The 17,087-nt window shown below is 44.3% G+C and overlaps 1 protein-coding gene across 4 annotated transcripts in view; it reads right to left on the bottom strand.

The window, feature by feature from the left end:
* LOC130106905 (RNA-binding motif, single-stranded-interacting protein 2-like) overlaps positions 1-9,201 on the bottom strand; it is a 223,290-nt gene extending 214,089 nt beyond the window's left edge. For all 4 annotated transcript variants that reach the window (XR_008809778.1, XR_008809779.1, XR_008809777.1 and 1 more), the window contains exon 1: positions 8,897-9,201. Coding sequence is in view for 1 of the 4 variants with exons in the window: in XM_056273217.1 (XP_056129192.1) it covers positions 8,897-8,968 (72 nt within the window). In the remaining 3 variants the exon portion in view is untranslated. The remainder of the gene's footprint in view (positions 1-8,896) is intronic.
* Positions 9,202-17,087: the final 7,886 nt, after the last annotated feature.

Genomic DNA, 17,087 nt, shown 5'->3' on the forward strand with positions numbered 1-17,087 from the left:
ACTAGTGAACACAACCCAAGAACTACTACTAGTGAACACAACCCAAGAACTACAACTAGTGAACACAACCCAAGAACCACAACTAGGGAACACAACCCAAGAACTATTACTAGTGAACACAACCCAAGAACTATTACTAGTGAACACAACCCAAGAACTATTATTAATGAACACAACCCATGAACAACTACTAGTGAACACAACCCAGGAACAACTATTAGTGAACACAACCCAAGAATAACTACTAGTGAACACAACCCAAGAACAACTACTAGTGAACACAACCCAAGAACTACAAGTAGTGAACACAACCCAAGAACAACTACTAGTGAACACAACCCAAGAACAACGACTAGTGAACACAACCAAGAACTACTACTAGTGAACACAACCCAAGAACAACTACTAGTGAACACAACCCAGGAACAACTACTAGTGAACACAACCCAAGAATAACTACTAGTGAACACAACCCAAGAACAACTACTAGTGAACACAACCCAAGAACCACAACTAGTGAACACAACCCAAGAACTACAAGTAGTGAACACAACCCAAGAACAACTACTAGTGAACACAAACCAAGAACAACGACTAGTGAACACAACCAAGAACTACTACAAGTGAACACAACCCAAGAACAACTACTAGTGAACACAACCCAAGAACCACAACTAGTGAACACAACCCAAGAACTACTACTACTGAACACATCCCAAGAACTATTATTAATGAACACAACCCAAGAACAACTACTAGTGAACACACCCCAAGAACTACTACTAGTGAACACAACTCAAGAACAACTACTAGTGAACACAACCCAAGAACTACAGCTAGTGAACACAAACCAAGAACTACTACTACTGAACACAACCCAAGAACTACAAGTAGTGAACACAACCCAAGAACAACTACTAGTGAACACAACCAAGAACAACTACTAGTGAACACAACCCAAGAACTACTACTAGTGAACACAACCCAAGAACTACAACTAGTCAACACAACCCAAGAACCACAACTAGGGAACACAACCCAAGAACTATTACTAGTGAACACAACCACAGAGCTATTATTAATGAACACAACCCAAGAACAACTACTAGTGAACACAACCCAGGAACAACTATTAGTGAACACAACCCAAGAATAACTACTAGTGAACACAACCCAGGAACAACTATTAGTGAACCCAACCCAAGAATAACTACTAGTGAACACAACCCAAGAACAACTACTAGTGAACACAACCCAAGAACTACAAGTAGTGAACACAACCCAAGAACAACTACTAGTGAACACAACCCAAGAACAACGACTAGTGAACACAACCAAGAACTACTACTAGTGAACACAACCCAAGAACAACTACTAGTGAACACAACCCAAGAACCACAACTAGTGAACACAACCCAAGAACAACTACTAGTGAACACAACCCAGGAACAACTACTAGTGAACACAACCCAAGAATAACTACTAGTGAACACAACCCAAGAACCACAACTAGTGAACACAACCCAAGAACTATTATTAATGAACACAACCCAAGAACAACTACTAGTGAACACAACCAAGAACAACTACTAGTGAACACAACCCAAGAACAACGACTAGTGAACACAACCCAAGAACTACAACTAGTCAACACAACCCAAGAACCACAACTAGGGAACACAACCCAAGAACAACTACTAGTGAACAAAACCCAAGAACTACAAGTAGTGAACACAACCCAAGAACAACTACTAGTGAACACAACCAAGAACAACTACTAGTGAACACAACCCAAGAACTACAACTAGTGAACACAACCCAAGAACTACAACTAGTGAACACAACCCAAGAACCACAACTAGGGAACACAACCCAAGAACTACAACTAGTGAACACAACCCAAGAACAACTACTAGTGAACACAACCCAGGAACAACTACTAGTGAACACAACCAAGAACTACTACAAGTGAACACAACCCAAGAACAACTACTAGTGAACACAACCCAAGAACTACAAGTAGTGAACACAACCCAAGAACAACTACTAGTGAACACAACCCAAGAACAACGACTAGTGAACACAACCAACAACTACTACTAGTGAACACAACCCAAGAACAACTACTAGTGAACACAACCCAAGAACCACAACTAGTGAACACAACCCAAGAACTATTATTAATGAACACAACCCAAGAACAACTACTAGTGAACACAACCCAGGAACAACTACTAGTGAACACATCCCAAGAATAACTACTAGCGAACACAACCAACAACTACTACTAGTGAACACAACCCAAGAACAACTACTAGTGAACACAACCCAAGAACCACAACTAGTGAACACAACCCAAGAACTATTATTAATGAACACAACCCAAGAACAACTACTAGTGAACACAACCCAGGAACAACTGCTAGTGAACACAACCCAAGAACTACTACTACTGAACACAACCCAAGAACAACGACTAGTGAACACAACCCAAGAACAACTACTAGTGAACACAACCCAGGAACAACTACTAGTGAACACAACCCAAGAACAACTACTAGTGAACAAAACCCAAGAACTACAAGTAGTGAACACAACCCAAGAACAACTACTAGTGAACACAACCAAGAACAACTACTAGTGAACACAACCCAAGAACTACAACTAGTGAACACAACCCAAGAACTACAACTAGTGAACACAACCCAAGAACCACAACTAGGGAACACAACCCAAGAACTACAACTAGTGAACACAACCCAAGAACAACTACTAGTGAACACAACCCAGGAACAACTACTAGTGAACACAACCCAAGAACAACTACTAGTGAACACAACCCTAGAACTACAAGTAGTGAACACAACCCAAGAACAACTACTAGTGAACACAACCCAAGAACAACGACTAGTGAACACAACCAACAACTACTACTAGTGAACACAACCCAAGAACAACTACTAGTGAACACAACCCAAGAACCACAACTAGTGAACACAACCCAAGAACTATTATTAATGAACACAACCCAAGAACAACTACTAGTGAACACAACCCAAGAACCACAACTAGTGAACACAACCCAAGAACTATTATTAATGAACACAACCCAAGAACAACTACTAGTGAACACAACCAAGAACAACTACTAGTGAACACAACCCAAGAACAACGACTAGTGAACACAACCAAAGAACTACAACTAGTCAACACAACCCAAGAACCACAACTAGGGAACACAACCCAAGAACAACTACTAGTGAACAAAACCCAAGAACTACAAGTAGTGAACACAACCCAAGAACAACTACTAGTGAACACAACCAAGAACAACTACTAGTGAACACAACCCAAGAACTACAACTAGTGAACACAACCCAAGAACTACAACTAGTGAACACAACCCAAGAACCACAACTAGGGAACACAACCCAAGAACTACAACTAGTGAACACAACCCAAGAACAACTACTAGTGAACACAACCCAGGAACAACTACTAGTGAACACAACCCAAGAACAACTACTAGTGAACACAACCCAAGAACTACAAGTAGTGAACACAACCCAAGAACAACTACTAGTGAACACAACCCAAGACTACAAGTAGTGAACACAACCCAAGAACAACTACTAGTGAACACAACCAAGAACAACTACTAGTGAACACAACCCAAGAACTATTACTAGTGAACACAACCCAAGAACTACTACTAGTGAACACAACCCAAGAACCACAACTAGTGAACACAACCCAAGAACTACTACTACTGAACACAACCCAAGAACTATTACTAATGAACACAACCCAAGAACAACTACTAGTGAACACAACCCAGGAACAACTACTAGTGAACACAACCCAAGAACAACTACTAGTGAACACAACCCAAGAACTACAAGTAGTGAACACAACCCAAGAACAACTACTAGTGAACACAACCAACAACAACTACTAGTGAACACAACCCAAGAACTACAACTAGTGAACACAACCCAAGAACTACAACTAGTGAACACAACCCAAGAACCACAACTAGGGAACACAACCCAAGAACTACAACTAGTGAACACAACCCAAGAACAACTACTAGTGAACACAACCCAGGAACAACTACTAGTGAACACAACCCAAGAACAACTATTAGTGAACACAACCCAAGAACTACAAGTAGTGAACACAACCCAAGAACAACTACTAGTGAACACAACCCAAGACTACAAGTAGTGAACACAACCCAAGAACAACTACTAGTGAACACAACCCAAAAACTACTACTAGTGAACACAACCCAAGAACTACAACTAGTGAACACAACCCAAGAACCACAACTAGGGAACACAACCCAAGAACTATTACTAGTGAACACAACCCAAGAACTATTATTAATGAACACAACCCATGAACAACTACTAGTGAACACAACCCAGGAACAACTATTAGTGAACACAACCCAAGAATAACTACTAGTGAACACAAACCAAGAACAACTACTAGTGAACACAACCCAAGAACTACAAGTAGTGAACACAACCCAAGAACAACTACTAGTGAACACAACCCAAGAACAACGACTAGTGAACACAACCGAGAACTACTACTAGTGAACACAACCCAAGAACACCTACTAGTGACCACAACCCAAGAACCACAACTAGTGAACACAACCCAAGAACAACTACTAGTGAACACAACCCAAGAACAACGACGAGTGAACACCACCAATAACTACTACTAGTGAACACAACCCAAGAACAACGACTAGTGAACACAACCGAGAACTACTACTAGTGAACACAACCCAAGAACCACAACTAGTGAACACAACCCAAGAACAACGACTACTGAACACAACCCAAGAACTATTACTAATGAACACAACCCAAGAGCAACTACTAGTGAACACAACCCAGGAACAACTACTAGTGAACACAACCCAAGAATAACTACTAGTGAACACAACCCAAGAACTACAACTAGTGAACACAACCTAAGAACTACAACTGGTGAACACAACCCAAGAACAACTACTAGTGAACACAACCCAAGAACAACAACTAGTGACCACAACCCAAGAACTACAACTAGTGAACAGAACCCAAGAACCACAACTAGTGAACACAACCAAAGAACCACAACTAGGGAACACAACCCAAGAACTATTACTAGTGAACACAACCACAGAGCTATTATTAATGAACACAACCCAAGAACAACTACTAGTGAACACAACCCAGGAACAATTATTAGTGAACACAACCCAAGAATAACTACTAGTGAACACAACCCAAGAACAACTACTAGTGAACACAACCCAAGAACTACAAGTAGTGAACACAACCCAAGAACAACTACTAGTGAACACAACCCAAGAACAACGACTAGTGAACACAACCAAGAACTACTACTAGTGAACACAACCCAAGAACAACTACTAGTGAACACAACCCAAGAACCACAAGTAGTGAACACAACCCAAGAACTATTATTAATGAACACAACCCAAGAACAACTACTAGTGAACACAACCCAGGAACAACTACTAGTGAACACAACCCAAGAATAACTACTAGTGAACACAACCCAAGAACAACTACTAGTGAACACAACCCAAGAACCACAACTAGTGAACACAACCCAAGAACTACAAGTAGTGAACACAACCCAAGAACAACTACTAGTGAACACAAACCAAGAACAACGACTAGTGAACACAACCAAGAACTACTACTAGTGAACACAACCAAAGAACAACTACTAGTGAACACAACCAAAGAACCACAACTAGTGAACACAACCCAAGAACTACTACTACTGAACACATCCCAAGAATTATTATTAATGAACACAACCCAAGAACAACTACTAGTGAACACACCCCAAGAACTACTACTAGTGAACACAACTCAGGAACAACTACTAGTGAACACAACCGAAGAACTACAGCTAGTGAACACAAACCAAGAACTACTACTACTGAACACAACCCAAGAACTACAAGTAGTGAACACAACCCAAGAACAACTACTAGTGAACACAACCAAGAACAACTACTAGTGAACACAACCCAAGAACTACTACTAGTGAACACAACCCAAGAACTACAACTAGTCAACACAACCCAAGAACCACAACTAGGGAACACAACCCAAGAACTATTACTAGTGAACACAACCACAGAGCTATTATTAATGAACACAACCCAAGAACAACTACTAGTGAACACAACCCAGGAACAACTACTAGTGAACACAACCCAAGAACAACTACTAGTGAACACAACCCAAGAACTACAAGTAGTGAACACAACCCAAGAACAACTACTAGTGAACACAACCAAGAACTACTACTAGTGAACACAACCCAAGAACAACTACTAGTGAACACAACCCAAGAACAACGACTAGTGAACACAACCAAGAACTACTACTAGTTAACACAACCCAAGAACAACTACTAGTGAACACAACCCAAGAACCACAACTAGTGAACACAACCCAAGAACTACAATTAGTGAACACAACCCAAGAATAACTACTAGCGAACACAACCCAAGAACAACTACTAGTGAACACAACCCAAGAACTACAAGTAGTGAACACAACCCAAGAACAACTACTAGTGAACACAACCAAGAACTACTACTAGTGAACACAACCCAAGAACTACTACTAGTGAACACAACCCAAGAACCACAACTAGTGAACACAACCCAAGAACTACTACTACTGAACACAACCCAAGAACTATTACTAATGAACACAACCCAAGAACAACTACTAGTGAACACAACCCAGGAACAACTACTAGTGAACACAACCCAAGAACAACTACTAGTGAACACAACCCAAGAACTACAAGTAGTGAACACAACCCAAGAACAACTACTAGTGAACACAACCAAGAACAACTACTAGTGAACACAACCCAAGAACTACAACTAGTGAACACAACCCAAGAACTACAACTAGTGAACACAACCCAAGAACCACAACTAGGGAACACAACCCAAGAACTACAACTTGTGAACACAACCCAAGAACAACTACTAGTGAACACAACCCAGGAACAACTACTAGTGAACACAACCCAAGAACAACTACTAGTGAACACAACCCAAGAACTACAAGTAGTGAACACAACCCAAGAACAACTACTAGTGAACACAACCCAAGACTACAAGTAGTGAACACAACCCAAGAACAACTACTTGTGAACACAACCAAGAACAACTACTAGTGAACACAACCCAAGAACTACTACTAGTGAACACAACCCAAGAACTACAACTAGTGAACACAACCCAAGAACCACAACTAGGGAACACAACCCAAGAACTATTACTAGTGAACACAACCCAAGAACTATTATTAATGAACACAACCCATGAACAACTACTAGTGAACACAACCCAGGAACAACTATTAGTGAACACAACCCAAGAATAACTACTAGTGAACACAAACCAAGAACAACTACTAGTGAACACAACCCAAGAACTACAAGTAGTGAACACAACCCAAGAACCACAACTAGTGAACACAACCCAAGAACAACGACTAGTGAACACAACCGAGAACTACTACTAGTGAACGCAACCCAAGAACAACTACTAGTGACCACAACCCAAGAACCACAACTAGTGAACACAACCCAAGAACTACAAGTAGTGAACACAACCCAAGAACAACTACTAGTGAACACAACCAAGAACAACTACTAGTGAACACAACCCAAGACCTATTACTAGTGAACACAACCCAAGAACAACTACTAGTGAACACAACCCAAGAAATACAACTAGTGAACACAACCCAAGAACTACAAATGGTGAACACAACCCAAGAACAACTACTTGTGAACACAACCCAAGAACTACAACTAGTGAACACAACCCAAGAACAACTACTAGTGAACACAACCCAAGAACTACAACTAGTGAACACACCCCAAGAACTACAACTAGTGAACACAACCCAAGAACAACTACTAGTGAACACAACCGAGGAGCGACGCATGTGATGACTGGATGTACATTTACTCAACAGGAGGAAACATAGTGTACATAAAAACCTGCCGTTGAACATGTTGTGTAAAAATACTATCCCCTGACTTGATTCAGATAAACAACCACAACAGTTAAATGGTCATCTGACGTGTGTACAGAGACTGTTGTATAACACACAACTCTGCGTTTATTTCAGTTCCACGCGAAACCGTTGCTGTGACCGTGTTCATGGGACTCGGGCTGCTACATGTGTAACAATGCCGACGGTGAGTGGAGGCATTAAAGTGCAGAAGGCAGTCGTGGTGTGGCGCGGTGGGGTTTTCTAGGGGTGGGGCATATTCCACCTCCAGATGGGGAAAGAGGGGGAAAAGTTTGCAAACTTAACGCGGCTGCGTAGACAATGGAGATCTGGTTTTACTCCCGATACCACGGATCGTTTGTCACACAGTTAGTCCACCGACAAAAACACCTCCCTGTCCCGTATCTCTTGCCCCGTCCCCGCTTCCACAAACGCGTATTTACGCATAGACGCGCTGTGTCCGAACGCGGGGCGGCGACCCATAAAAGTTGTTCTCCACCATTGACTTTTCCTGCCGAGCGAGCGGAGCGGAGCGGAGCGGAGCCAGCTCGACATCCTCACAACACGAGTCGTACCTCAAGACTAGAAACCCACCGCATCCCGCACGCAGGCGGCGTGTGCAGTACAGCAGTCGCTTGCCCCGCCGACACCGCTCCCCACTCGGTGGCGTTTCGCCGTTCAAGGACATTGCAGCTCCGCTGTCACAAGAATGTGTGGCGACCGCCGCGAGGCGCGCCGCCCCACGCGAGACAACGAGCCGCGGACCGGGGCGGAAGGACGGAAGGACGGACGGGCGGACGGGCTTTTACCTTTTTGCTGTTCCTGCCGTGGTAGCCGTTGTACGGACCGATCCCTGCCCTTGGCGGTACGGAGAGCAGCATTTTCTTCGGCGCTGTGTCCGGAGCGGCGAGCAGAGCGCAGGCTGCCAGCTGACGTCAGCAACTGGGGAAGTCGCGCCTGTGGCCGCGGCGCCGGGAGCGGAGCGGAGCGGGGCCCGGCGGCCGGAGCGCCCACATAGACGGGGGGGGGGGTTGCACCTGAGTACGCGGGCCAGAAGAAAAACAACGCAACAAAAACAAAACATCATGCACGATAAGACGGACTGCCTCTGCTGTTCAAGGCCCGGCTTGCAAACTGTTCTCTCTCGACTGTTCACCTCTGACATTTGTTTTGCTGCCTTCCGGAAACGATTAGTCCGTTACTGCAAATTAGCCCATTGGTGGAGGATTGCGGGCCCATGCAGCACGTCCTTGTTGTGTTCTTTAACACCATCATAGTGAAATCTGATCGGTTTTTCTGTATATTTTGCTTTTCTGGATTTCTTCCAGTCTTTGGTTATTTTCTATTTCAGGCCACTTATGAGGTGAGAGAGAGGGGGGGGGAGACAGGTGCAAGGGGAGCGCCGTTTCCACCCATCCTTCACCCAGTGGTCTTTTCTTCTCCACAACAGGAATCTTTTCACAGCCAGAGATCCCCACTAGGAAGCGTTTCACAACAGGCCAGAGCTCTGGCAGGGTGTGATGCGACCTTCTGCCGACGAGTCAGGGACTTCTTCTAGAACATTCAGCAAGACCTCCACCTTACGTCTCCAAAATTTCAGGAATCAGGAACAATTTAATGTCGTCTTATTCGCGTACTTTCGCGCACAAAAGAGACGAAATGTCGTTTCTGCCAGCCCACAGCAGCGCAACACAAAAGACAAAAAGCACACACCCAAAACAAAACGACACCACCAAAAACACACAAAAACACACAAAAACATACAAAACATACAAAAACGGAGAGAAAAAAAGTAAAAAACAACATTCAGCAAATTTGCAGCGCAGTCCAAAAACTCCACCGTCCAGAGAAGGAGCGCCAGCCAGGATGAATGTCGGAACTTCCGGTCTGCATGGGCTAGCAGTTAGCTTAGCCCGCCCCGCTTCCGCGTCTTGTCCGACCGCCCTCGGTGTTTCCTCTTCGGGTGCAGCTCCAGGCAGGGCCGTGGTCCCGCGGCCCACAGGACGCAGCAGACCAAATATGTCCTTGATGTGGCCCAGGATACTGTTTGGTGTATTCGGTGGTTTGGTACTGTATTCCAAAGGCAACACAAAAGTGAAAAGAATCATTCATGGCCCCTTTAGCAGTGATGTCAAGCCACCGTTGGTCTTGAGTTCCACACAAAATCGTCTGAAAACCCAGACACCATTAGACTGTAAAGACGTGAGGCAACATTTCCACCCATTTCATTATAAACTTCGTTGGACACTTGTTTTTAATTTCTCAAAATAATCCAACAAGTTGTTCGGCAACTTGGATTGTTGTCAGTCCAAACTGGGCGAATCTTTATGATTAAGTTGAACACACCCTGAAACCCCACTGTAGAGGTGTGTCAGGATGATGGTGTGGGAGTCGGTGCTGCCTGCTTCATGTGATGCAGGAGACTAGCTGCTAATGAGGAGTCAACCATATGGGGTTAGTAGCAGCCCTTATGGTAACCCTGCCCCCTCCCCATGCAGAACATCTCCTCCACGAGCATGATGCGTGCCAACACACTGACAAGAAGCGCTTTCACTGAAACATTGATTTCATGTTTAATCAGAGGCACTTGGAGCAAAAATGTAAGATCAATGCTGTGAAAATGCGCTGGAACAAACGTGTGCTGAGAACCTGCCGTGTGTGCAGGATCCTTTAATCCGGCCTGGGCCTGGGCTTGTCCTGCAGCAGGAGGTGGGGTGCATCTGGTGTCGATACCACAAGTTCACGCACAGTGTTCTTTTCCAAGTCGCAGGTGAAGCTCATCAATCTCCTGCAAGGGTGCGCCACCCAAATAGTTGCTACAGGAGCAAGAGAAAGTGGTTCTTTGGGGACTTAGTTTACATACCTGAACTATGGCTTATTTTTCTATGATTCTGGCCCCTTCTCAACTTTTACTACGTTAATAGGTTATTTGCCTAGCCACAGACTGACTCCAAAATGGTGATGGTTAAACCCTTGTTCCTGGACTGTAGGATTATTCATAGTAGTAATTCCTGGAACTAGTCCTGCTGTCCTCACGTTAGCTGGTCACCGTGGCACATACTACGAAGTAATTTTTAGTTCCTGTGCTGTACACAGTGCACAAAGGAAAGCAAAGGGCATTAATGGTGGTCCCAGCATATTTTCAGAGAATATAACCCTTTCCCAAACAGTTAGGAATCATTGCTATTTCTAAGCTTTCACGCAAGGAGAGTCCCCTTGCATGACTCGAATTCCCATTTTATGCAAGGGTAAAACTCTTTGGAGTAATCATCACTATAATTTGAAATAGAATTTGTACTTTTGTGGTGTAAAAATATATAGAACAGACTCAAATTTTTGATGCAACCCTTGGCTTTGGATCTCTGAGTTCTGGTACTTTAAAAGGATGGGTTTGGTTCCTGCAGCATGTCCCTGTCCCCCTCTGCTGGGGACTGTGTCCTGCAGCCTGCACACTCATGTCTCACACAGTGTATAACATGTAAGATAAAGCTGGCATTCCTGCGTTGCAGTGTTTCAGTGCACCTGGTCTTGGGTGTTTTGCGTCTGTTGTTACTCTAGCCAGTCAGGGTTGTTCTTCTGTCTCCAGTCAGGGGTTGGTCCTCTGTCTCCAGTCAGGGGTTGGTCCTCTGTCTCCAGTCAGGGGTTGGTCCTCTCTCTCCAGTCAGGGGGTTCTGCCTCTGTCTCCAGTCAGGGGTTGGTCCTCTGTCTCCAGTCAGAGGGTTGTGCCTCTGTCTCCAGTCAGGGGTTGATCCTCTGTCTCCAGTCCGGGCGTTGTTCCTCTGTCTCCAGTCAGGGGTTGTGCCTCTGTCTCCAGTCAGGGGGTTGTTCCTCTGCCTCCAGTTAGGGGGTTGTTCCTCTGTCTCCAGTCAGTGGGTTGTCCCTGTGTCTCAAGTCAAGGGTTTGCCCCTCTGTCTCCAGTCAGGAGGTTGCGCCTCTGTTTCCAGTCAGGGGATTGCCCCTCTGTCTCCAGTCAGGGGTTGGTCCTCTGTCTCCAGTCAGGAGGTTGTTACTCTGTCTCCAGTCAGGGGTTGTTACTCTGTCTCCAGTCAGAGGGTTGTTCCTCTGTCTCCAGTCAGTGGGTTGTCCCTGTGTCTCCAGTCAGGAGGTTGCCCCTCTGTCTCCAGTGAGGAGGTTGTGCCTCTGTTTCCAGTCAGGGGGTTGTTCCTCTGTCTCCAGTGAGGAGGTTGTGCCTCTGTCTCCAGTCAGGAGGTTGTTCCTCTGTCTCCAGTTAGGGGGTTGTTCTTCTGTCTCCAGTCAGGAGGTTGTTCCTCTGTCTCCAGTTAGGGAGTTGTTCTTCTGTCTCCAGTCAGGAGGTTGTTCCTCTGTCTCCAGTCAGGGGGTTGTTCTTCTGTCTCCAGTCAGGGGGTTGTTCTTCTGTCTCCAGTCAGGGGGTTGTTCCTCTGTCTACAGTCAGGGGGTTGTTCTTCTGTCTCCAATCAGGAGGTTGTTCCTCTGTCTCCAGTCAGGGGGTTGTTCTTCTGTCTCCAGTCAGGGGGTTGTTCCTCTGTCTCGATTCAGGGGGTTGTTCCTCTGTCTCCAGTTAGGGGGTTGTTCTTCTGTCTCCAGTCAGGAGGTTGTTCCTCTGTCTCCAGTTAGGGGGTTGTTCTTCTGTCTCCAGTCAGGAGGTTGTTCTTCTGTCTCGAGTCAGGAGGTTGTTCCTCTGTCTCCAGTCAGGGGGTTGTTCCTCTGTCTACAGTCAGGGGGTTGTTCCTCTGTCTCCAGTCAGAGACACACAAGTGACATTGTTGCACCCAGCAGAACAGTGTCTGGCACAAGCCATCGTACACACTGTTTGGACATCAACAGACCGGTTGCTAGGCAACCCGGCCCCCTCCATCCCCATTGTTCGGGCTTGTGAATCCATACTGATTACCTCCGAGGCAGCAGAGGAGCGATATGGCTGTGTGTATTTTCCTCATCTGTGTGTAGAAGACACAAAAGAGTGTGATGCTGTGCTGACTAACACTCATCTTTAATCCACTACAAAATAATCAGAAACATACCATAAATACTTTGGAAAACCATTCAAAGTACTTCCATGTAAAGGTCTAGATCTGAAAGTTGGTAATTTTTGTGGTGATCCAGTTTAATAAGTAAGGTTCAGCCTGGCACTGATGAGGACACAAGTTACACAACTTGGCACCAGACACAACACTGGCACCAAGACGCACAAACTATGCAGACTGTATATTAACAGCACATGCTGATGAAATACCAGCACACAAAACACTACCCCCTTCAACACACACACACACACACACACACACACACACACACATACACACATATAACATCAGTGTGGTTGTGATGTTCCTCTGTCATTACAAGGGGCTGTTGGTGAGACCAGTTGGAAACAGTGTTTGAAGGAAAGAGGATATGAATGGCAGTTCTGGGTTCAAGGGGTTTGTGTGTATGTGTGTGTGTGTATGTGTGTGTGTGTGTGTGTGTGTGTGTGTGTGTGTGTGTGTGTGTGTGTGAGAGAGAGAGGGGGGAGGAACTTGAGACTGAGTCATTGAGGCTGTCAGTTTGGGGGTTCAAGGTCAAAATGGGGGAGAAGGAGAACATTGGAAACGTTGGCTGAATGTGGCGACACAAGGAAGGAGGGAAGTGAAACAGTGAAACTCTGCACACTAGTTACACTAGTTCACTGAACAACAGTAACTTGTGTGCTGAACATAGATAACAGACGGATGGATAAGCTTGCCAAGAGAGAAACACTCTATCCAAATCAAAGTAAACCTCTGCCAAACAGACCACACATACGCACGCACACACACACACACACGCACACGCACGCACGCACGCACGCACACACACACACACACACACACGCGCGCACACACCAGGCATTCCCTAGGGCTGGAATGTGTATGGGGGACTGTGTGAGAGCAGGTTTGGGGGAATAACAACACAACAGCACAACAAAATATGTCAGGATTCACACAACACACACCTTATCATGAGTGTGTGTGCGCATGTGCGCGCACTCTGTTTTCAAGGTTACACACACAACACAGTGGTTTCATTTTTGCATATGGTAATCAGTAAGGTGTGTTTTCACCATTAGTATCAGTATTTATATCAGTATTAAAATCAGTATTAATATCGGTATTTGTATCGGTACTAATATCGGTATTTATATCGGTATTGATGCCGTTTATTAATATCGATATTAATATCGGTGTTACCATTTGTATTGATATCGGTATTAGTATTGATATCGGTATTGATGTCAGTATTGATGTCAGCATTAATATCGGTATTAATATCGGTATTTATATCCCATGTCCATCCAACAACCCTGTCCCTTGTTGTGGGGGTTCTGCTAGAAACCTAGCACAGCAGGTTTCAGAGGGGGCTTTGTCTTTGGAGGTGCTGGTTTCACTGCAGAGAAACATGAACGAACTACAAAAGGGATTTGTCCACCCTTGAGAGCAGGATAAGCGGTTTGGATAATGGATGGATGGATTTGTATGGGACAGAGCTGATAACATCATCATTTCAATGTGTATTCTTTGATACTTGCATGATTTAGATTTTAGTGTTTTAAAGCTGTTTTCTTAAATCGTCACTGAAAACTCATTTTTAAAACTTGCTTTCTCCTAAACTTGCTTTCTCCTGTTGTTTTAATTTCCTTTTTGGTAGTTTTTGGTGTTCATTGTTTGGATTTTAAGTCAGTTTTATTTGTATGGCCCATTATCACAAATTACAAATGTGCCTCAAGGGGCTTTACAGCAACACAACATCCTGTCCTTAGACCCTCGCATCGGATAAGGAACAGCTCCCTAAAACCCTTTACAGGGAGAAAAAAGAGGAGGAAAGCTCAGGGAGAGCAGCAGAGGAGGCTCTCTCTCTCAAGATGCACAACGTGCAATGACGTCGTGTTTACACAATTTACACAACACAACACTGAAAGAGGATAACAATTATAATGGACTTATAAAACACATGAAGAATATGATGAGGAGGATGCCAAGCAGTGTCCAGACGCCACCGGGACAGCACAGGACCTGAGCCACGCGACCACCGTCACCATGGAGACAAAAAAAATTAGTCACATCTTAGTGAGAGATATAACATTAAAACAGCATAACAAAATTATATGGATTCATAATTTACATGGCGTAAAGCACTTTGTAACGTTTTAAATGGCAATATAAAGTCATATGATAATAATCATCATCATAATATAATAATAATAATAATCACCATCATCATCAAAATATAATAATAATAATAACAACAATAATAATAATACATTGTAACTGTAAATGGAATGATAGTGAGAGTATTTGAAACACAAATGCAATGACATCGAATTCATTTCGAGCCACTTTTTAAACTGTTTTTAAATGTTGTGTTTGGTTCATTTCTTTAAAAACTTGACCCTGCAGAAGAGGATTTGGGCCCCATGTGAAATATTAATTTGAATTCTGAAATTAAAGTCATGCTTTAATGTCAGCATTCTGACTTACGTCTGAGAAGTAAACGTCTCACATGTGGCTCTAATCCTCTTCCGTCAGATTCCAGGATGTTCTGGGCTGACTATTTACTCCGGCCTCCAGCTGGCAGTAATTTGAGTAACAGATTGAAGTGTGAAGAGGCAGGGAGGAACAGTGGTGAGGGGGAAAGGGGGATGGGGATGGAGCCAGGCCGAAGGGGGAAGGGCTGTTTGTGCATGCCTGGAATGCCATAGCTGTTATCAGCGTTGCCCGCTCTGTAATTGCCCCGTTAGAGAAGAAGAAAACATACAGACTGTACAGCAGTCTGTACTTTACCTGCCGAGCCAAGAGTCCAGCTCGTCACTCACTCAACGTTCACACACACAGATGTGCACACCATTCTCGCCCTGATTTAAAACCCCAGAAGCCATTGTTTTAAACCTCGCTTCCACATTGCAAAGTATGAATAACAATACTATGCACAGCAAAGAGCAGCTGGAAAGACACTACCTTCTCAGCAGAGGGAAATATGCAGAAAAAACAGACCGAGGTCAAAAAGCCAACCAAAACAAGAAGGTTACTGCTCTTCAGGAGCTGGCAGAAGCTGGCGTTTTTGTTGCGAGAACCTCTTCCTTTGTCTTGGTTGGTGCACAGCCAGTGCTTGTGTGGGGATGCTGCACTTTCTTCATCATCCAGAAGTGACTGCTTTGGAAAATTGTTCCTGATTTTGACTTCAAATTGAATTTGCAGATCTCTGCTTTGTGGGTGCCAGTGATAGTCCTTTGGTTTCGTCTTGATAACTGACAATGAACCCTTGTCTAGAACTTGAGCCAGCTCTTTTTCCTTCCCCATTATATTAACTATGCAGTGTAACCCCCCCCACACACACACACACATACACACATACACACACACTTTTGCAATCGCTACTGTAAATTGTTAGACAACACAAAAGCTACCCAACAGCCTGTCAAAATCTCTGAAAATGTATTTTGCTAAGTCTGTTAAAGACACTTTTGCGCAACAGCAAGATTGGTAGCTTCCTGTCTCAACACTTGAGAATCAGTAGTGCTGCGGTAACTGAGTTGGGGAGGGGGGGTGTACAAAATGGCTGCTGTCAAGATCTACAAATGTTTTCCTACCAAAGAGAGATCCTGCATTGGTGACACACACACACACACACACACACACACACACACACACACACACACACACACACACACACACACACACACACACACACACACACACACCATCATCATCATCATCGGTGGTCACTCGGGGTTGAGTATGACTGTCCTCCTTCTAGGTCCTTGTCTGTCTACAGGTGGGCAAGGGTGTGAAGAAGTGGTTGAGGATGTGGTTTGGGCCTTTCTGGTAACTCGCTCCTTTCTGAGTCTGTGCTTGTTTTCAGCAGCACAGTGGAGGTCATGGTTGTAGCACCCAGCACCCTCATGGACAGCCAGTCTCCAGGCCTCCCTGTTTTTCGCTGCTTGTTCCCAGGTGTTAAGGTCAATGCCAAACCTTTTGATGTGGGCCTTGATATTATCTTTATATC

This window comes from Lampris incognitus, chromosome 2 (assembly GCF_029633865.1).
Source record: "Lampris incognitus isolate fLamInc1 chromosome 2, fLamInc1.hap2, whole genome shotgun sequence".
Lineage (NCBI taxonomy): Eukaryota > Metazoa > Chordata > Actinopteri > Lampriformes > Lampridae > Lampris > Lampris incognitus.